At 38.5% G+C, this 24,265-nt stretch overlaps 1 protein-coding gene across 2 annotated transcripts in view; it reads right to left on the bottom strand.

Moving 5' to 3' along the window:
- SH3GL2 (SH3 domain containing GRB2 like 2, endophilin A1) overlaps positions 1-24,265 on the bottom strand; it is a 225,686-nt gene that overhangs the window by 48,181 nt on the left and 153,240 nt on the right. For both annotated transcript variants that reach the window (XM_017545936.2, XM_037744755.1), the window contains exon 2: positions 890-958. In XM_017545936.2, the coding sequence (XP_017401425.1) occupies positions 890-958 (69 nt within the window). The remainder of the gene's footprint in view (positions 1-889; positions 959-24,265) is intronic.

Below are 24,265 nucleotides of genomic sequence, written 5' to 3'. Positions count from 1 at the left end.
CACATTATTTTTAATCCTTAACTAAAGTCCCCCAAATGAGTATTAGTATTCCCATTTTACATTCATTTAAAAAGGGGACTCTGCCCGGCGCAGTGGCTCATGCCTATAATCCCAGCACTTTGGGAGGCTAAGGTAGGTGGATCACCTAAGCTCAAGAGTTTGAGACCACCCTGACCAAGGTGGTGAAACTCCATCTCTATCAAAAAGACAAAAAGTAGCCAGATGTGGTGGTGTGCACCTACTAAGGAGGCTAAGGCAGGAGAATTGCTTGAACCCAAGAGGCACAGGTTGCAGTGAGCCAAGATCATGCCACTGCACTCCAGCTTGGGCAACAGAGCAAGACTCAGTCTCAAATAATAATAATAAAATTTTAAAAAGAGGCTCTGATCAGTAGATGGACTTTTGCAACACATGGTAGGAAGGGGAGTTTGGGCCAAGGTTGGACAGGCTCCAAAACTGTATTCTCTCCATTACAACTGGCTGCCTCTGGCCAATCATCCAGTCAGGAAAGTCCTTAAAGCCAGAAAGTGACTTAAACTCTTCCCAAAACACTGGGGATGTCATTCTGCACCCTCTTTTCTTCCTGTCTCATCCTAACTCAAACATCAGCTCAACACTGTCCTTATTTTTCTTTAAATGATGATGAAATTCACCAGGAAAAGTCCAATGTGACCTTTCAACTTCATTGAGGTTTTGTTCTCAGGACAGTACAAAGGGAAGAGAGGATATTTTATGATTTAAAATATACACAAAAAGAGTATTTTTAAGTAACAAAATGTATTCTCAGAGACCAGTGGAAAACATTTGCCCCCTCCCTTTTTCTATTTTTCTCTAATTATGGTAGACACTTTTATGTCAAAGGGAACACTAGGCAGTAGTGAAGACTTACCCTTTCCATCTCTTTGAAGTCATCATCTAGCTTTGTTCCTTCAGCTCCTCCAACCTTCTCACTCACTTTCTGTAGAAAATAACCACAAAGAAAAATTATTATAAACAGTTTATTTAAAAATATGTGTTAGAAATTGTAAGCATTTTCACAAATATCATCTAATGTAATCTCACAACCATTCTCTGACTAGGGTGGAGAGTCTCGTTTTTATAGCAGCACACTGTGGCTCAGAGGGGCTGATCCACTTACCAATGGCTATGCACCTGTTGACTACAGAAGCATGCATTCAAATTTGTTTCTTCTGATTTCAACCTCAGTGCTCCTTCTATCATATAAATCATTACATAACGACCTAATCCTAACATTTTCCTCTTGAAAGTTCTATGGGGCAACAGCATCATACAATAATCATTTCCCTTTGATAATGGATCTAAAATGCTACCTACGTAGAAAATTGCTACTTCTTCAACCTAGTCCTAAATGGGCTATCGAACAGATAATCACAAACATCTATCAAACTGTTATGAAAAGAAAAAAGTCTCAGCCCAGCTAATCTTCATATAAAAGGACATAGTCTGTCTCATAAAGCTGTCTACATCTTTATGTACATAAGACAAACCATATGAAAAGCTGTTGAGGGCATTTGTTTGCTACTTGATCATTTTCCATTACCACACATTTTATATTTATCAAATAAGAAATGCAAATAGTCATTAACCACATGTAAAATTCATGTTCAAAAAAATTAGATACACTATTATATTCTGTAATAATGATTCAAATTAAGTCTAGTAAAAATATATGAAGGAATCACACAAAAGATACTCTGGTTTTATCAAAGACAGAAATACTAAATGTTAATGGCACAAGACTTTTTCATTCCCTTTAAAATACCCTAATTGTAAAGATAGATGTTTTTCCCTAAGTTGACACTGTAATACATAAAGTTACCGCACACAGATATCAAAGTATGGTTTTTAATTTCCTTCAATAGCAGGTAGGTTGAGGGTCTTTGCAGAAGATTCCTACCATGAGCAACCCACAGCAAGTTCAGCAACAACCTGGATCACTTCTCTCCAAAGGGCCCCTGCATACCTGCTCCATCTCCTGGCCAGGAATGCTCTGATATCTCCTTGTTGAGGTACCTGAGCTGTGTTCCTTACCCACTCTGTCTGTCCTTCCCTCCCACTTCCTGCCTTCAGGAAAATCTTCAGAAAAGATCATTCTTGGAAAAGCCAAGAGTCAGAATTCCATCATCACTCTGGCCCTGCATACCATTTGCCACTCATTTCACCCCATCAGTAGAATTAGGAGAAATACGGCACATGGAAGAGTATGGCATGGACTGACCCCTCCATTCCTTGATAGGTACACACAGTGGTGGTTATGAAAATGGCATAAGAATTACAACAACCTACGTCTGAACCTACATGGTATACAATAAATCCTACTTCCCATCTCTCACCAATAAAATGTATATCTGTTTACAGTATCCTGGTTTCTCCCATCAGTTTATTTAACTGTTATTTCATACTTTGAGAAAAAGCTGGCAATTTTCCTTGACATAATATAAGCTTAGGTAGATAAAGGGCAATGATTCAAAGTGAAAGGTTATTAAAAACATATTAACATTTTTAATTTATATCAATGACAAATATTTTCACTTTCAATTTATCATTTAATATGTGTACCCCAAGAACTATATAGAACATATATTTATTACTCCATTGCAGATGAGAAAATAAAGGCTGCATAAAGTAGGTTACTTGTTTATAGTTGACATCTTTAGCTAGGAAGAAGTGGAAGCAGCTTTTCCAGGGCAACCCATAGGAGTTTTTACATCCAACCAAAAGCTTTGAGGAGCTGTCCGTGGTGCTGGCTATCTCTGCCTGAAGTTCCATTAGACTCAAAAGGCTAGTGGTGGACTCACTGTCTTAACACTTAATCTTTGATATCAGCCGTCTCACTTAACTTGTGCCCTGAGTGATGCTGACTGATGATTCCCTACTTCAGTGTCTCATGCCTGTAATCCCAGCATTTTGGGAGCCTGAGGCAGGAGGATTGCTTGAGCCCAGGATTTCCAAGACCAGCCTGGGCAACAGAGTAAAACTCTTTCTCTAAAAAAATAAAAATAAATTAGTTAAACATGGTGGTGTGCACCTGTGGTCCCAGCTACTCTGGGAGCTGAGGTGGAAGAACTGCTTGAGCTCCAGAGATTGAGGCTGCAGTGAGCCGTGACTGTCCCATTGCATTCCAGCCTGGTTAACAAGTGAGACTCAGTCCCCTGCTCCAAAAAAAAAAAAAAAAAACCCAAAACAACAACAACAACAAAAAAAACCTTTGAAGTGCCACTGACTTGACCAGCATATTAAGGTTTAAGTTACAGAAAGTCACAAATAGAAGGGCCTTAAAGGTTATTAACATAAGGTTTTCCCTATCACAAATCAACTTTTACTGTTACACTAATTCCCTATCTTTCATTCTGCTCAGTGACAGCAGTTTCAGCTCACATGTCAGCCCCCTCTTGTGTCTTATTCTTCAAGTACATGGTTTACCATTAAATTTGGACTAGGAAACTCTAGTCCAGTTGAACTCCCACACAATAAAGAAATATTTTCTATAAAACCCCAAATCAATTGTTGTCATTATAAAGAGAATAGACCTCTGATGTGACCTGAAACCTATGATATTTAATGTCATTTTAAAAAACAGACACACAAGGAAACATGTAGCTGAGAGATGCTTCATTTATAGAGAATCCTGGTAACCCTGTGTTAATCACATTTTGACCAACTCTAGACAATAAACTATCTCCCTTATCAAAAGCACATGGGCCTATATCACACTTTCAATCCTATATTGTTAAATACAGAGTGATTTTAATTTCCCCTCTTCTGGCATTCATCAACAGCTTAGCACCACAGTAGCTGGGTCACTCTATCAAATGAGATACTTGGATCCCACTTGCCATTAATAATTCAGAACTAGTCTTGATAACACTCTGAGGTCAAATCAACAATCCATTGGCTTTAACTATTTGGGGTGTGTGTGTGTGTGTGTGAGAGAGCTTTTCTCTTTTCTATAAAAGCTGACATGTGAGCTGCTGAGAGAGTGACTTCATTGAATACAGCGAATGATATTAGCAGTTGGATACTGATACTGGCCTGACTGGTTGGTTGATATAAAAATTTCTTACATAATTAGATTCCTTGGGGAAAAAGTAATATTAAAAATAACATCTATATTGTCCTCTGGGCTATTTTTCTAAGTCACAAAGAAGCTAAATATATCAAGGTCCTGAATTAAACAGTGGACTAAGTAACAACTGACTCATTCCTTAGGAGTATGGCAAACATTTTTTCTTCCTTTTCTTTATATAATTGTATTAAAATTTCCCTTTGTTTTATGCATAAGGATCAAGGTGAGGCATACAGGCTCACTGAGTTCATCTGGCCATGGGAAGAGTTTATTTCTCCTTACCTGGTACCATTCATTTGGTGCTATTATATTTCCAGTGAGGTGATATCTAAAATTAAGAGTTCACAATAGTGAATATTTTCTGATGCATTTTAGTATACTTTGACTAATATACTTGCCATTTGAGAAACTGTTCACCTATTTAAAAGTAAAAGGTTTCTGAATCAAACAGAACAGTATATGTGAGGCAATATGTCCCCCATATCATTCAAAAGTCTACAAATAACTCCTAAAAACACTCTCCTATACCATCTAAAAACCTAAAAACATTGAGGATTCCAAACTTTTAATGGAATCCATTTAGTACAACATGGAAACTTTATACTTCTAATCTATTACATTTTCCATACACTCTGTATTCCAACCAAACTCATTTTCCTCTTATTCTTCATTGTCTTCCTCACAAGAGGTATTCAATAAAGATTTGTTGAACTTCACTGCAATGTAGTTTTGTGAATACTAGTGTTAAGATGACTGCAAGGTACATAAAGCAAGGCAAATAACACTGCCCACCTCATAAAGCAAGGCAAATAACACTGCCCACCTCACTCTGGGTGGCATTTCAAACAGCACAACTTAAAAAAAAATCAACTCACATTTTGAATTAAAAGTCTTAATTTTAAGCCTGCAGTAGTGGGTGTCTCGTGCTATTTTTTTTTCATATACCAAATAAGAAAAATGTCAAAGAGGGCCACCAGCCAGAGAAAGCTTAAATAAATGACCACTGTTTTCAGCCCAGAGGATGCTCTCTTGCTTTCCAATAATGACTCATCCTCCCCCTAGCTATCACCTCTAGGCAGAAGACATTCTATCCTCTAGGGGTGGCTCTGATTCTTCCCAGCATTGCATTTCATTTGCTAAATGCTTAAAAGCCAACTATGGTACCTCCAACTGACATTTATAAAGGTCTCCTTGAAAATCACATCATCAGTGAAATTCAACAGACTTAAGATCAAATTTATTCATACCTCCCAAAACTGCAAGTTTATTTACCTCCTAATTTCCCTGATTTTGTTCAGCCACTATTCATCATGCAAAGCCAGGTTTCCTTACCAAGCACCAAGTGTGCTGTTTGTCCCCTCTGCTTTGTATCTGAAACTATTTCCCTTTTCTACTCTTCAAATTCTACCAATTGCCAAAATGCCCACCCAGATGTCACCTTCTCCATCATCTGTTACTCCCCATCCAAGCTGGAAGTTATTGGACTTCCTTTGTACTCTTAATGAGACATCATCTGTTGGATTACCTGGAATGAACTACTTGAGTAAAATTTCTAGGCATATTTGCTCATCTAAATTGTAAACTGCTAATGCCAGTTTACTTTAATATTACTTTTTCCCCAAGCATATATCACATGCTCTTTTATTTGAAAATATCTGAGACTTCAGTAATTAACATAGTGCTTGAAGAGCAGAGCAGAAAATATTTATCTCAATGAATTATCATAAAACCAAAAATTGCATGTAAATTAAATAAGGACTCTTAACTATGAATTAGCATTGGTTCTGTTATGTCTTGAGTTTAATCTCCACCCCAAAGTACTATATCATTTACTCTATCAACAACAGGTAAAGAATAAGAAAATTCAACAAACTATGTTGTATGACATTTTACTTATAGCCAAGGCTAAAGAAAATCTTATCTTCATTGTAACTATTCTGCATTCAACCACTACATGACTTTTATTACAATTGCAATTAGTATTAATGACCTAATTATTTCCATTAATCCTGGTGCTATCTAAATACATGTATTTTAGTTTATATATATATTCACATGTGTGCATATATAAACACACACATATGTGGGAAAATGTGTTGTTGTGTGTATACCCACATACATTTGATTGAAAATATACTTTTCCAAAATACTTTCTTGAAAAATCACTCCAGACATTTTTAAGTATGGTACCATTTGTTTACTCATATTAAAACAGAATTACTTTAGTTAGCATTCTATAAATTAAGTATGCATAGGTTTTAAGAGTAGAAATCAGAATTTATAAATATTCTTGCCCAATCTACATTATGGAACAATCTATAAAATACATATATGTACAAAGAAATCTCATTGACAATTCAGTAAATGAGAGCCATTTTAGGCAAGGGTTTTTAAAACTTGGATTTAGAGTCAAGAGACATGAATTCCAGTTATGGAAATGTCACTAATAGTTTTGTGAAAAAAAATGCATACTCTATTGCTGCCTCAATTTCTTCATCTGAGCAATGAAAACAAACATCATCTAACACTGGATTTTTTGAGAATTAGATGAGAAAATACGCGTAAAAGCATTTTGTCAACTATCAAAAAATCATAATTTAAATAAGGTATTATTATTCCTTAATAAGCAGTCTTTTTTTAACAAACAAGATGGAGGTTTCCTTTAATATTATCACAATCCTAAAAATTTACAACATATTACCAATAACAAGTTGAAAAACAATAAGCAGTCTTAAATGTAAGATGGAATTTAAAATTGTTTTCACACATTTAGCAAATCTAAATGTAATTTAAGTACACTATTAAAGAACAACATTAATTAATGCACAAGCTCTTAAGAAATGTGTAATACTAGCCCTGTAGGACACTATTGTATTCTTGATATTTATAGAAAGGCATAAGCTCTGATAATAAATTAAAAAGCCCATCCTCTGACTCTATGTGAAAGTTTTTTTAATTCTTTGTTATTTAGTAAAGTACTGAAACATTAAAAAAATACAATACTTGATGACATATCAAATATTTAGAGGGAAACAGGAGAGTCAAATTTCAGCAGTATTCTTTTGGCATTTGGCTAAATACACACAGATCTTGTTTTTCCAGATGGTGGTATCCCCATGTATAAAAGACAGGGTGGATTCACTTTACGCAATATATGTCTCACACTATTCTTTCTCAGCTGTCATTAAGTTGGAATGCTTAAATGCCATGATGTTTTGAAAATGGATTTCAAAAAATATATATTTATTTTCCTATCTAGAAATTTAAGATTTTCTTTAAAAATGAGTAAAAACATTTTGTCTGTCTAAATTGAGATAATTTTATTTCTCACTATTAAGAAACTGTATATTTAAGAAAATTGGAAAGGTTCCTTTTAGTTAGTATAAAAACCAGTGATGGTCCCATGAATTAGAAAGGATGAAGACTGATTTTCTTTGAATATCTAAAGCTAAAAACTTTAAAATGAGCTTGGGTGAGTTAAGTACTTGGCCTTTTTTCCATCTTCCAGCCCATTTTGTTCCTTGCCAAATACTTCATGGAAAATGCAGAAATTGATTTGTATGATGCTGTAATTGTTTCTGGTGTGGTTCACTGGGGTTAAAAGTAATAACTTTCTCAGCCCCATTTCCCCAAAGTGAAAAATTCCCACAGACTGTACGGCAAATTACTTCCTTCCTTCAAAAGGAGTTGGAAAAATTTATGATAGAGGGATCATGCAGAGCTTTTGGCTCCTTCCTGGAAAGATGGTTTATAGCTGCATATTACCTATAGGTTTCATTTGCAAGGTTTCCTGTTTTTGTCTTACAGAAAATTTTTTGAGTATATACAATGTGCCAAATAATAAATAACTGGCATTTCTCTATTTTTCAACTCCCCCAAATAATTTAGTTCATCATCAGACAAGGGGCAATTGAAGAGGGCAGTTCAGCAGCAGAGATGGTATTTCCATAAAGCTTTCCATCCCTAGCAATAGGAAAAAATTTGATACATCTTCATAGTCTACTCTAATAAGCCATTAAAGTTACACAAAATATAAAAAGACTGTATCTGCTAACAACAGACCAGTAATTACTTTGGAATTTCTGAGCTGGTTAATAAGTGGTCTAGAACGCAATGCTTGATGACTCAGTTCATAAGGCCAAAGCAAAGTCAATCAGGACTTTCTCATTTGTTAAGAGAAACTTTCTGGCAAACCCCTTTCTACTAACCAGTTTTGTGAATTGAAACTACAAACTACCCTGGGCCTGTTTCCTCATCCACAAAATGGGGCCAGAACAGGGTGGACCTGGGTAATCAGGACAGTTCTCAGATATGTTACAACTACAAATTTCGTGCCTATTTCTGTGATGGTGAGTTTCATGCATCAACTTTGCAAGTCGACAGTATCTAGTTAGTCAACCAAACTAATGCAATAGCTGTGAAGGTATTTTGCAGAAATGGTTAACATCTACAATCTGTTGACTTCAAATAAAAAAGATTATTCTTCATAATGTGGATGGGCATCATCTAATCGATGGAAAAGCCTTAAGAACAAAGCTGAGCTTACTGTGAGGAAGAAGAAATTCTGCCTCAAGACTGCAGCATCACCTTCTGACCGACAGTTTCCGAGCCTCCTGACCAGACTAGCAAATTTCAGACTTGTCAGCACACCCAATTGCATGAGGCAATTCCTTGAAATAAAATTCTCTCTTTCTCTCTCTGTGTGTGTGTGTATATATATATATATCCATATATATATATATATATATATATATATATATATATCCATATCCATATCTATGTCTCGATGTTCTGTTTCTCTGGAGAACCCTAATTGCTACAATTTCTACCTGCTGCAGTACTATTTATAGTACAACACAGGCAGACCATATATTAGGAAGGGAGGAAAAGAGAAAGTACTATGCAAGGTGCTTAAAGAGAAAATGCTATGGCATATTTTTTTTTCAGATTAGAATTATTTTTGTGCAAGTTCCATTCATTAGAAAAAAGAGACAAAAACATCTTGAGATTAAATCTACCAAATGAAATAAATACAGCAGCACTCAAATTGAATGCCTACTAGGTACCAGGGACTTTGCAAGCATTGAAGGTTTTAAACACAAGTAAAATAAGCACATGCTGTCTGGGAACCTGCAGTTTTGTTTGGATGATTGTATATATAAACAAATCATTTCAATACAATGGCATACATATATTAACAAAAGTACAGAGTACCCTCATGGACAATTAGAACATAGCTGGGAGAGAAAGGGCTGGGGAAAGCTTCCTGGAAGCTGGGCTGATCTCGAAAGGAACAAGTAAGCCAGAAGAACAGACCTGGGATCAGGTAAGAAGCTTTATTACAAATAAATTTCTACATGACAAAAAGCAAACAAGCAACAAATGTGGCATATGCACAGGAGAATGCATATACTTCAGCACTGCCAGATCTCAGAGGCTAAGGCCGGGAATGATGAGGACTGAGGCTGCGGGGGAAGGAAAGGATGAAATGGCAATGTGCCTTCTATGATATGCTAAAAACTGTAGGGGTGTGAATGTATGTGTTTGTGTGGTGTGTATGGTATGTATGTGTGTGCACGCACATGTTTCTTTCTCTTTTTTTTGAGACAGAGTCTCACTCTGTTGCCCAGGCTGGGGTGCAGTGGCGTGGTCTTGGCTCATGGTAGCCTCCGCCCCCTGGGTTTTGGCAATTCTCCTGCCTCAGCCTCCTGCGTAGCTGGGACTATAGGCACCCACCACCATGCCCAGGTAATTTTTGTATTTTTAGCAAAGACGAGGTTTCACCATGTTGGCCAGCCTGGTCTTGAACTCCTGACCTCAGGTGATCTGCCCACCTCAGCCCCCCAAAGTACTAGGATTACAGGCATGAGCCCTCATGCCTGGCTTCGTGTTTTTTTCTTGAGCTCATTTGGAGTCACTGCCCACTCCTACCTTTAGGCAACTGTAGGGGTTAGACCCCATAAGTGTCGAGGCAGGAGCCAGAAGCCTCAGCCTATTTCCATGTAAATAATGAAGAAGAAAGTAACTAGAAATATAACCATAGTTAGTTATTCATAGGTGATCTTAGTTATTCATAGCTGATCTTAATTCTTCTACTAATGCCTCTGAGGTAGGAAGTGTGAACCTGAGGTGACACTGTGAAATGAAGGACCCTAAGGCAAGATGCTTTAAGCCTCTGTCACTCCTGAGTAAGGGGTGCTGGGGGGCGCCTTCGCTGTACGGCAGCGCCAGTGCTGGGAAAGCGCCCACTGTTTAGCCAGCTAGGGACAGAGGCGTCCAAGAGGGCCAATTTGCCTCCCTCCCTGGAGGAGTCAGGAGAAAACTCTGCTTCTCCAAGCTCTTGTGGTAGGCCCGACGGCTGTCAGGTGTAAGCCTGCAGACATCCAGGGGCTTAATTGTCTCTGTGTGATGCTGTGCTTCAGTGGTCACACTCCATGTCTACTCTCATGTTCCGCTTCTGCACCTGGTTCCTTTTTTCTTAGATGAGATAATCAGTAAAAGTAACGTAAATCTTAATGTCTTTGTTCTTTCTTGACAAGTATGGAAAAAGTGCTGATGCATTCTACTCCTTACCTCATCTCAGCTGCCAGAAATTCCTGAGCCCCTACCTGTATGACATATGATGTATTTGACCCTTTCACTGCCATGCCCTATCTACCCTGCCCCAGTCACCCACCACCAATGACATTCCCTACCTACCCTGCCCCCAGCTTTGTGCTCAATAAAAGTCAGAATGTGCGGACACTCAGGGCCACTGCTGGACTCCACGCTTTGGTTGGCATGGACCCCTGGGCCCATACTTTCTTTTCTCTACCTCCGTGTCTTGTGCCTTTTAATTCTACTATTTCTCATGTCCACACCAGTAGGGAGGGCTTGCAAGGACCCTCAGGGCTGGACAACTCATCTGCTTTCCATTCCTCATAATTTTAACTTTTCTAGAAATGTCATTTAAGTTGGATCATATAATATATAGTTTTAAATATCTGGCTTCTTTAACTTAGCCTAATGCATTTGAGTTTAATCTGTGCTGTTACGTATATCAGGATATCAGTTCCTTTTTATTGGCTGAGTAGTATTTCATTGCATGGCTATATCACACTTTGTTTTTATCCATTCACCGGTTCATACTGCCTCCAGGTTGGGGTTTCTATAACTAACAGTGCCACAAATATTTGCACATAAGTTTGCATGGACATGTTTTCATTCCTATTGGAAAGAAACCTGGCAATGGAATTGCTGGGTCTTGTGGTAGATGTGTAGTCAATTTTTAAAGAAACTGCCAAAATATCTTCCAGAGTGGCATACCATAAATCCTTAGATTTTATCTTAGCATTGATGGGAGCTATTAACAGGTTTTAAGCTGGGAAACGATATAGTTACATTAATTTTAAATCATCTGATTATGGAGTGAGGACTGAGTTGGCAAAATTCAGACTGGAAATAAAGACTCCAGTTAAAACACTACTGCAATCATCCAAGTGAACAGTTAGGGTTTGAATCAAGAACTCTGGGAGTATATAAGGAATAAGTAAATATTTAAAACACAAAAAAGTAGGAAAGAGAGAAAGAGACAGAGAAAGAGAGAGAGAGAGACAGAGAAAGAGAGACAGAGAGAGAGAGAAAGAGACAGAGAGAGAGAGAGAAACAGAGAGAGAGATCACTATATATTTGTAAAACCAGAAGAGCAGATGCGACTCCTTAGGGAGAACATGCATCCAGAGTACAGCTATGAGTCAAGGAAGGAACCCTGAGCATCACCAAAAATTAAAGACTAGGCAGGGAAAGAACCAACAAAAGACCAAAACAAACAAACAAACAAACAAAAACAAAACCAGAAAGTAAAGGAAGAATCTGGAAAGAAAGAGGTCTTAACAGTCAAGAAAGCTTCCCTAATGATTATAAACAAGCCCAGAGAATGGACAAGGAGGTAGCAGTAGCGTGTGGCTGAAACAATCATTTCAGAGTCATCAGAATTAAAGAGTTTGATAGGTTCCAGCAGTGCAAACTGCTGTCTATGTGATGTAGATTAATACAATGGGCTTAAAGACAAAATAAGCACGTTCCAAAGTACACTAAGAATAGCATAATAGGATCTACATCATTATATTTCTTTTTTCAGACAGATTTTATTTATTTATTTATTTATTTATTTACTTTTTTCTTCCTTTTTTTTATTACACTTTAAGTTCTGGGATACATATGCAGAATGTGCAGGTTTGTTACATAGATATACATGTGCCATGGTGGTTTGCTGCACCCATCAAACCATCATCTACATTAGGTATTTCTCCTAATGCTATCTCTCCCCTGGCCCCCTATCCCCTGAAACGCCCCACTGTGTAATGTTCCACTCCCTGTTTCCATGTGTTCTCACTGTTCAACTCCCACTTATCAGTGAGAACATGTGGTGGTGTTTGGCTTTCTGTTCCTGTGTTAGTTTGCTGAGAATGATGGTTTCCAGCTTCATCCATGTCCCTGCAAAAGACATAAGCTCATCCTTTTCTAAGGCTGCATAGTACTCCATGGTGTATATGTGCCACATTTTCTTTATCCAGTCTATCATTGATGGGCATTTGGGTTGGTTCCAAGTCTATGCTATTATGAATAGTGCTGCTCTGCTCACATCCTCATATTTTTGTAGACAATATTTCCCTCTCATCTCACTTTCTGCCTATAGAAATATCATTTGGAACCATAGGAAATGCTCATTCAAAAGTAGTGTAATTGATGGCTGCAGGGCACTAAGACTTGCGACAGTTTCCATCCATTCACGGTAAGCACTTCAGCTTCACAGAAAGCCAACATCAGGGGCAAACTGCAAGCTGATGGATATTTGAAGATATTTAAGAGACTTCCTACACGTATTTCACACCTCTGTATAGTCAGTTCTCCATATAGCATTTTATGTCACCAAATGAGGCATCCAAGCTCTATCCTGAGATAAATGTTCTTCCTTCCTAAGCCAAAGGAAGCTACTGGCATCATGCTCATAGATGCAATAATAAATCATACGCTTTACCTTAGGTAACAATAAGGAAGAGATATGAAGAGGCTTCAGAGGTAGTCATGAAAGTGGATGGACAACCAGGGGGCATGCAAAAAGAGACCCAAGACCTATCATCTTATACAGAAAATTCACTGACTTTTCTATAGAGGAAATAAAAGTCCTGATTACTGACAAATTAGGAAGAAAAATATAACCACACAGAACTCAGAAAGATGGATTCCTGTCTGAGGTATGAAATTTGAAAATTAATATCTGTAGAAATTCTGTGATCCAAACCCAAAATTTTTAAAAGCCTCCTAGTGACAGTGAAGACACACATAACCATCTATTCATCCATCCACATATAAACACACAAACACATTTCATTTATAATCTTGGGCTGAATGCCTTGAATGCTAAGCAGCTCATCACTGCCTAAGAAGGCTATGCACTGACAGATGCTCCACTCTGCTTCCACCCTAAGCTGTGAGGTCTGCTGCCTGCACTGCAGCTGACTCCCTGCAGATACTCAGACCAGGCAGGCTCATGCTGAAGCAGACAAGACATTGTGGAAGATCCCCTACCACACAAATTCCTGACTTGTTTTCTTCCCACAGTCTCAGGTATCAGAACTGTACCTGTCTCTGCCCTCACAGGGTATAAGTATGTACCAGGAAAGGCTGCTGCAATAGATGAAACATATATGCAGAGTAACGTCACTGCATCCCACACCACCTACCTGCTAACTTAAGCCCTTTCTTTCTTATTATGCTTTCCATGTGTGGAAAGAGCTTCCAGCTTCATCTTCCCATTTCCTACTGCTCAATCAACTCTGTGCCAATAGAGTTGTCCCTCAGTGTATGCAGGGGATTGGTTCTAGAACCCCTGTGTATATTAAAATCCTACATACCCAAGTCCCTCAGTTGGCCCTGTTGAACCCGCATACACAAAAATTTAGCCCTCTGCATAGGCAGGCTTCACATGCCATTAATATTTTATATTCCTTCCACATTTGGTTGAAAAAATCCATGTATAAGTGGACCCCACAGTTCAAACTGGTGTTGTTCAAGGGTCAACTGTAGTTATATGTCATACTCTTACACAAATACAAATCTTACACAGATATATATATTTTAATATATGTGTATATATATTGAAAGGAGTATTTTATAAGTAACAGGTAGCATTTAAAAAATAACAGGCACATTTCTGGATTTTCTATAGATTCAGGGTTGCTTATACTCATACATTAAACTAAGGACAGGTGCCAAATCGTATTGCAGGATTCCAACCTGGCACTAATGGCTTCCTTTTCTTTCAAGTTTCTGCCTAGTGCTTTTTAAGCCATGTGGAAGACTTGCTCTTGAATGAGTTGACTGTTTGCAGAGCTCTGATGAAAGTATGTCAAAAAACAAAATACAGAAAGGACACAGGAAACAATATTCTCCTTTAAATTCTGCTTAGGCTTAGTAATGTGCTGATGTCAACATCTGCCAGTGAGTGGTAAGTAGTGAATACCAGGATTCTGAGAGGCTGTCCCCTTAGTTGTTCAAGTGATATCTGAGAGGAAGAGACAGAGAAATACTTAGAAAGAAAAGACTTTTAAGAGACTGGGTACACCTTCTCATGATGTGGCAAAAGTGAAGCAGAATATGTACCAGGAGGGAGCCCCAAGGCAGTGGTTTTGAAGTTACTTGTCCTTTAGCCCCAGAGTATAAGGCAAAGAAGAATACATTATTCTATAGAGGTGTAATTTTTATCCCATGAAGTTCATCCATTTAAAGTATACAATCCAGTGATTTTTAGTCTATTTATAGAGTTATATAATCCTCACCATACTCTAATATTAGACAGCTTTTGTCATATCAAAAAGAATTTTTTTACTTTACCCATTAGCATTCACTGCCCACCCTTGATAATCATGCATATACTTCTGTCTCTATGGATTTTCCTCTATGGATATTTTATATAAACAGAATCATATCATCACGTGGTGTTTGTTTCTGGCTTGTTTCACACAGCATAATGTTTTCCAGGTTCCTCATGTTGTGACACATATCACTGTTTCATTCCTTTTATGGCTGAATAATATTCCATTGTATGGATATGCCATATTTTGTTTACTCATTTAACTGTTGATGGACATTATGTGCTATTTACTAGGTTGATAACTGTGGGCAAACTGTCTTATCTCTTAACTTTCCTGCTATGCGGATAACTAAAAGCTACCTCACAGGGCAGTTATACATGAAGTTATGTGAAGATTCTACAATATAACTGAGCAACTGCTTTGTTAACTGTAAAGTTGACATCATATGAAAACTCATGGATATAGTGACAATAAACTTCTAAAATGCTTCTACCTGAGACAAACATGTGGCTAAAGGAGGAAACACAGACACTTTCCAAAAATTCAGGTAAATTATAAGTATGAGGGCAATTAATCTAAATGGCATCATTCCAGATGATCTTTAAAAGCAAAATAATGTGCCTGTGGGCACTTGTTATGGAATGATGAATTTGAGATTTACATTTCAAAATGTAATTCTCTACTGACAGTGCATTTTCTAGAAGGGACCTATATTAAGTTTTCTTATCAAATCAGCTCTTGTTGCCAGAGTTCTTTAGTACATTGGTTCATTGAGCTGGCAAGCAGAGGTTAAATAAGAGAATATGAGGAAAATAAACACATTCATTAGCCTATGCAGTCTAGTTTTGTTTTGTTTCAGCAAAATGAAGGATTACATTTCTGATTTGGGGTGAGGGTTATAGGAAAGGGGAGGTCTGGCCACCCATCAAAAGAGAGTCACTGCAGAAGTAAACTTGTGCTTTTGATGGGAACATATCATCCCATGGGTGCCTACTTGTGCTGAAGAGTGGGGAAAGCAGCAGTAGTGAGAACTGCTGAGGATGTTTGGGGTGAGTAAACAGGTGTGCTATGGTCAGACAGCCAGGTGGTACAGAGAGAGGACTGAAACCCAGGTCCCCTGATTCCATGCCCAGTCAAACTCCTGTTCCCAGGAAAAATTTATTTGGATTGGCTATAATCAACACGCAACTTCAGTGGGTAAAAATCCTTTGAATTTTTAAAAAATTTGCTTCTCATAAGTATTTACATTGCTAAAAGCTATTGGTAAACATTTTCTTGGAAATGAGCAAGAATTAATTAAAATCAATTAGGTTTTACTGTCCTTCAATAATAAATACATAACCTCCTTCCTTTGCCTATAGGCCTATTGAATCACACTGTCACTAGGCCAACTGTACCCTTCCCCATGAAGACTTCCAAACCCCTCTGTGCTCCCATGGCCCTTGTGCCTAGCTGCTCAGCACTTGTTAGACAGTACTTCAAACTATCATTGTTTATATGAATGTCTCTCCACATTTTTTGAGTTCCTGGAAGGCAGTAATTTTGATCTTATTCATCCCTCTTTCCCAGTGTCTAGTGCAGGCCTGATATATGCTCTGGAATGTATTCACAGACAAGGAGGCAGCGGAACAGTATAGCAACCTCTGTACTAACGTGATCTGCTTATTCTTCCTTTAACTTCCAATTTCTAATCAATTCTCTTTGATTCCCTGAACCATTGCTATATTTGTCTTTTTCTCTTTCCCACCAAATATGCCTTTTCCAGTGGCAAACTTTGAGGGAAAATGGCAGTTACAGAAAACAGAGTAATTAGCAACAACTCTGGTCACCATTTCCAACAGCATCAACTTAAACAGGTTCTTTTTTATAGGGTAATATTAATGTGCTTGTATGATTGTTGGTGAGAATATGATGAAGTCAGAAAAAAGAGTGGAAGTGAGTTGGCCTACTCAACAATCATATCATTTAAAAGAGTAATGATCAGACACAACAGTCAAGTGTTGTCTTTTTTTTTGTTTAGAGATGGAGTCTCACTCTGTTGCCAGGGGTGGAGTGCAATGGCATGATCTCAGCTCACTGCAGCCTCTGCCTTCTGGGTTCAAGCGATTCTCCTGCGACAGCCTCCTGTGTAGCTGTGATTACAGGCGCCCATAACTATGCCCAGGTAATTTTTTGCATTTTTAGTAGAGAGAGTGTTTCACCATGTTGGCCAGGCTGGTCTCGAACTCCTGACCTCATGATTTGCCTGCCTCAGCCTCCCAAAGTGCTGAGATTATAGGCATGAGGCACTGTGCCCAGCCGTGTTGTCTTTTTTATTGCTTGTTTCCCTACTACAGTATCTCCTCCTCTGCCATCACAGCTCAGATCCTGACTACCTTCTAATTTCTGCCACTTCTACATTTAAAAATAGACACTGAATGTCTTTTGTGTCAGGGAGTGAGGATACTGTGAGGATGATGTGTAAAGGCCCGGGACTAAATAGGGGAAGCATGGCTCCTCCAAGAGACCGGCACGGCACTGATGAAGATCAGAGAGCGAGGGAGAGAGCACTGGAGATGAAACTGAAGACACTGGCAAAAGCCAGACCCTGCAAGCCTCTCCGGATCAAATAAAGGCTTCCATCCTAAGACCAATGAGGGAATCTATTAGTCAGCTTGGGCTGTCATAAAAAAATACCAGAAACCAGGTAACTCCAACAACTGAAAGTCACTTTTGTGTGGTTCAAGAACTAGAAGCCCAAGATAAGGGTGCCAACATGGTTGGGTTTCGGTGAAGGCTCAATTCTTGGTTTGCATGCAGCTGCCTTCGCGTTCTCACTGTGTCCTCACATAAACTTTCCTCTGTGCTTGTGTCGAGAGAGAAAGATTCTCTCTCTCTCCCTCTCTAATCCCCTCCCCATGCCTCCCTCTCTTGCTCTTCCTCTTTCTCTTCTTATAAGGGCACGAATTCCATCAACAGGGTCCTACCCTCATGAACTCATAGAACCCTAAACACCTCCCAAAGGCCCCATCTCCAAATACCATAACACTAGGGATATTCAACATATATTTGGGGGGGATACAAACATTCAGTCCATAGCAGGGAGAAACATAAGACATATAATTTTAAAACATCACTCTAGATATACTCAGTGCAAAGCCACTCAGCCAAATAACTGCTTGGCATAACCAAAGGACACTGCTTTAGGAAAAGGTATCATTACTGACATAAGGGCTATGCCACATTTTGCTTTCATTTGCAGAACCACAGAATCGTGACTGTCTCAGGGCTCGTGTGCATAAGCACATATGGCTCTCTCTGAAAGAAGTTTTGCATGCCTCAAGTCCCAAATCTGCTAATAAAAACATCCTGTTCTCTAAGTAAGCTTAGTGAGCACTTCTTTAAAAAATTGTTTTTGTCCTTTTGTTTTGGTTCCTCTCCTTGCACAGCATATTAAAATCTCTGGTGAGACTTAATTTTCTGACGTCTAAGAGAAATTTTCCCAATGAATTATTTTATAGTTTCCCACAAATTTTGCCTCCTTGTTGAATTACCATTCACGTACATCATATTTAGAGCAACTTAGAGCTTATTTGACCTGTCATTTAAAATTCAGAAGAGTATCTTCAATAGATGCAGACAAGGCCTTCGATAAAAATTCAACACCCCTTCATGCTAAAAACACTCAATAAACTAGGTATTGATGGAACATATCTTAAAATAGTAAGGGCTATTTATGACAAGCCCACAGCCAATATCATACTGAATGGGCAAAAGCTGGAAGCATTCCCTTTGAAAACCAGCACAAGACAAGGATGCCCTCTGTCACCACTCCTATTCAACATAGTATTGGAAGTTCTGGAAACAGCAATCAGGCAAGAGAAAGAAATAAAGCATATTCAAATAGAAAGAAAGGAAGTAAAACTGCCTCTGTTGGCAGATGACAATATTGTATATTTAGAAAACCTCATCGTTTCAGTCCAAAAACTCCTGACACTGCTAAGCAACTTCAACAAAGTCTCAGGATACAAAATCAATGTGTAAAAGTCATGAGCATTTCTATATACCAATAATAGAGAGCCAAATCATGAGTGAACTCCCATTCACAACTGCTACACAGAAAATAAAATATCTAGGAATACAACTTAGAAGGGATGTGAAAGACCCTTTCAACGAGAACTACAAACCACTACTCAAGGAAATAAGAGAGGACACAAACAAATGGACAAATACTCCATGCTCATGGATAGGAAGAATCAATGTCGTGAAAATGGCCACACTGCCCAAAGTAATTTATAGATTGAATGCTATCTCCATCAAGGTACCATTGACTTTCTTCAAAGAATTAGAAAAAAACTACTTTAATTCATATGGGACTGAAAAAGAGCCCATATAGCCAAGACAATCCTAAGCAAAAACAACAAAGCTGCAGCACCACGCTACCTGACTTCACACTATACTACAAGGCTACAGTAACCCAAAGAGCATGGTGCTAGTACCAAAACAGATATATAAACCAATGGAACAGAACAGAGGCCTCAGGAATAATACATCTACAACCATCTGATCTTTGACAAACCTGACAAAAGCAATCAATGGAGAAAAGATTCCCTGTGTAATAAATGGCGTTAAGAAAACTGGCTAGCCATACACAGAAAACTGCAACTGGACCCCTTCCTTACACCTTATACAAAAATTAACTCAAGATGGATTAAAGATTTAAATGTAAGACCTAAAATCAGAAAAACCCTAGAAGAAAGCCTAGGTGATACCATTCAGGACATAGGCATGGGCAAAGACTTCATGACTAAAACACCAAAAGCGATGGCAACAAAAGTCATAATTGACAAATGGTATCTAATTAAACAAAAGAGCTGCTGCACAGCAAAAGAAACTATCATCAGAATAATCAGGCAACCTACAAAATGATAGAAAATGTTTGCAATCTATCCATCTGACAAATTTGGTGGTGTTTGGCTAATATCCAGAATCTACAAGAAACTTAAACAAATTTACAAGAAAAAAACAACCCCATCAAAAAGTAGGCAAAGGATATGAACAGACACTTCTCAAAAGAAGACATTTATGCAGCCAACAAACATATGAAAAAAAAGCTCATCATCACTGGTCATTAGAGAAATGCAAATCAAAACCACATTGAGATACCATCGCATGCCAGTTAGAATGGCAATCATTAAAAAGTCCGAAAACAACAGATGCTGAAGAAGATATGGAGAAATAGGAACACTTTTACACGTTGGTGGGAGTGTAAATTAGTTTAACCATTGTAGATAACAGTGTGGTGATTCCTCAAGGATCTAGAACTAGAGATACCATTTGACCCAGCAATCCTATTATAGGATATATACCCAAAGGATTATAAATCATTCTACTATTAATAAACATACATATGTAGGTTTACTGCAGCATTATTAACATTAGCAAAGACTAGGAACCAACCCAAATACCCATCAATGATAGACTGGGTAAAGAAAATACGGCACATATACATCATGGAATACTATACAGCCTTAAAAATGAATGAGTTCATGTTCTTTGAAAGGACATGGATGAAGCTGGAAACCATCATTCTCAGCAAACTAACATAGGAACAGAAAACCAAACACCACCAAATGTTCTCACTCATAAGTAGGAGTTGAACAGTGAGAACACATGGACATAGGGAGAGGACATCACACACCGGGGCCTGTTGGGGGATGGGGAACAAGGGGAGCAATAGCATTAGGAGAAATACCTAATGTAGATGATGGGTTGATGGGTACAGTAAACCACCCTGGCACATGTATACCTATGTAACAATTCAGCACATTCTGTACATGTATCCCAGAACTAAAGTATAATCAAAATAAACAAAAAATTTTTAAAAATAAAATTCAGGAAAGTATCTTTAAGTGGAAGGTTTTAGATACCATCATTCTTCTGGAAATGAAAGTTATATTATGAAGCACAAAATAAGGGAGGAAAAACCACTTTTGATTTAATTACTGTGGTATATCATCTCTTCTATTAGTTAAATACATACACCCTTCCTTTATTTTCATTATGAATCGATTTTCCTCAGGATATGAAGAACATGCCAAGGTAGAAACCAGATTTTAGGCACCATAAGAGTCAAGTTCTTGAAGAATGAAAAGTCAAGGAGGAAGACTAATTTCACAAAGATATCTGGTGCATCATTTCAAACTCAAAAATGTAAATGCCTAGCTTTTAAAAAGCAAACATTTTGCCATATTTGTTACTGATATTTTCAAATAAAGAAATAACGCATAACAAACACAATGAAAGCCGTTTTATGCTCCCTATCTTCCCTGAGATAACTATTCTCCTCCCCAATGGCAGTTTTATTCTTTTACTACCCACATGTCTGTCTTAGTCTGGAGTCCTCCAAAGCAGAGTCTGGAATAAGGATAAGGGGACAGCAGATTATCTGGGTGATGGTTCCAGCAAGCAGAGGGAAGGAGCCAGAAGAGAGGGGCAGTGAAGGAAAAGGCAAAGTCAGTAAAGGGCATATTCTGGAGCCAGTTACCAAGTTGGGCAAAATGGCTCAATCTTGCTGGGTCCCTATGAGGGACCATGCAGAACATGCCTCAGCACTGTTCCTTAGATGAACAGGAAGATATGGAAATCATCATCCACTGATTCACATTCCCATCGGTTGTGGTTGCCTCCAATGTGTTAAGCCCTGATGTTTCAGGCTGCCCCCAAGGAAGAGCAGAAGTTCCAAGCCACATGAATAACTCCTAGGGCAGGAAAGTTAGAGGAGTCCTCCAGGGAGCTGTCCACTGAGCTTGGGCTGGAGGGCATGACTCTGGGCACACAGATCATCTGTACAGCAGAAACCAGCAAACACTTTTAGCAAAGGAGCAAACAGAAATATTTTAAAACTTGAGGGTCAGATAGAGTCTATGTAACATGTTTTGGTTGTTTTCACACTTTTAAAATGTAAACATCATTCTTAGCTTGTGAGTTGTTCAAAAACAGCCCATGGGTCAGATTCAGCCTACATATTTTAGATTGCTGACACCTGTGTATGGTATCCATAAGCAACAAAAATGCATTTGCTGTTTTTTAACTTACATAAACAGTATATAATACCGTACCATTTACAACTTTCTGTAACTTGTTATCCATCAAGCTTATATATGTTGCTCTCTGTAGAGGTAGACTATTCATCTTAACTGATGCATCGTGTTCTACTCTAAGACTATATTAACATTTATTTCTTCATTTCCCCATTGATGTATATTTGGGTTGTTGTATGTTTTTCACTATTACAAAAAGTACAGCAACAAGCATCTCTCTACAACTGCCTCCTGCTCCTCATGAGTCACAGTTTTCCCTGGAATCTATGCCTTGCAGTATAATTACTGTGTCTAGAGTGTGACTATATAACCTTCAACCTATTTTGTTACTGCTATATTTTTCCCCAAAAGAGTTAAACCAATTTACAGCCCTACATGCAGTTTACCAAAATTTCTGTTTCTCCACATCTTCCCCAAAATGTTGTCAGACTTTTTAATTTTTGCAAATCTGATAAATATAAGTTTATGTTATATCATATTTAAATGTCATATTCCTGACAGGTGGAATATCTTTAATGCTAATTGATCTTCTGAGTTCCTATTTTAAGCCTGCATAGGCATATCATGCATCTATTTTTTGTTGTTGCTGCTGCTGTTGTTTGTTCTGCTATTGGGTTTTCTCTTCTTATTCATGTGTTGCGTAGTGGCTCCTCATACCTCTTTTATTTTTAGAAGTTCTAGCTCACTATGTTTATGCTGGGTCTGCAGAGTCAAAATCTACTTCCACAGCCAGCAAAGCGTCAGAGTGCCCAAAGTCCCCACTGTTTGCATTGCTCTTTTTGAGTAAAAATCAACATATCACTTGAAAAATATGGTATCCATCTATTCATTCATTCACAGACATTTACTGAGTACTTACTATGAAGTAGCATTCGTAATAGTACAGACAGGGAACATGAAGATATAAGAGGTCACAGACTGATGAACACATTCAATGACAATGAAGGATTAGTCCATCAGATAAGGTGAATGTCACTCTGCTGGAGAAAAAGCCTTAACAAACCACACAAAGAAGGGGAGTCTTCTGGAACAGCAGTGTGAGATTAGCAGATCCTCTCTTGGTGCAACCACTATTTACTTAACTGGTGAAAATTGTTTAAAACAAACGAAAGAAACATTTCAAGTGTCTGCAAATTTTACTAAGAGCATACGGCAAGTGAAGAAACATCTCTTCAAGAACATATACTAAATCTTGGTAAGAACAGCAAGAACCTGTGGCACTGGAGCTATGACTTGCTCCCACACCCTCCCTACACCCCTACTGCCAGGTCTGTGTGATGGACGCTCTGCTATGGGAAGATATGGCCAAGAACACAGGGGTTCCCACTCTCCCCAGCTCCTAGTCTAGGGCTAGAGTTTCACCTGAGAGAGGCAGGCTGCCAGTGCCTCTCACTACCTACTCAACCCCCAGCCATGTGCTGTGGATGCACAATTCTTGGCAGGTGCTTCTAAGAAGACTCCATCTCCTTTCCCCATTCAGTTCCACTTGTGCAGCAAGGCTGTGTGCCAAGAGCAAAGTCTGAGAATATGGAGGCCCTTAACACCCCAACCCCAGCTCACTTATATGGTATAGATTACTGAGAAGCAGGCTACAAAGCCCAGAGCCACCATCATATGATGGCACTTGTCTCCAGTGTCTGCTCATAGTACACAGTGCTCACTTTGGGAGAAGCAGGTCACTGTTTGTGCCTAAAACTCTGGCTCAGTGCCACAGAGGTTCTGTGCAGGCAAAATGGCAGGCCCTGAGGACAGAGGGAGCTGTGCCTTGCTGACTGTATTTGGAACAAAGAGAGGAGAAGCTCATGCCTAAGGGCATTGTCAAAAACAATGGAGATTTTGTTGACAAGCAATTATGCAGAGCCTGGTAGCTTCAGGATAACAGTGGCAGAAAGTGAAATGGTGGACCAAGGAACCTGAGAGACACCGAAGAAGAGTGCTCTTGGAATCACACTTATCCCTAGGGGTTCAGAAGGTTGAGCATATGCCCTGGAATGCACACCTCTTTTACTTCTACTCAGGAGTAAATAAAGTGGAATATGAACAGACTTGAAAAAGAAATTCCCAAGTCATACACAGGTCTATCAGTAACTTCAGGGGCTTAAGTACAACCTCTGACCAAATACTGGCTGAACATTAAGCTACTCTATCCTAGGGGTGACTCCTAGGAAGGGAGTTAAAATAAAATAAAATCATATTCACCTGTCATGGTCTGGAAGACTGTATGCATGTCCATGCTGCAC

Source organism: Cebus imitator, unplaced genomic scaffold, assembly GCF_001604975.1.
Source record: "Cebus imitator isolate Cc_AM_T3 unplaced genomic scaffold, Cebus_imitator-1.0 Scaffold183, whole genome shotgun sequence".
NCBI lineage: Eukaryota > Metazoa > Chordata > Mammalia > Primates > Cebidae > Cebus > Cebus imitator.
The sequence above is the reverse complement of the archived record's forward strand: the minus strand, read 5'-3'. Positions and strand labels throughout refer to the sequence as shown.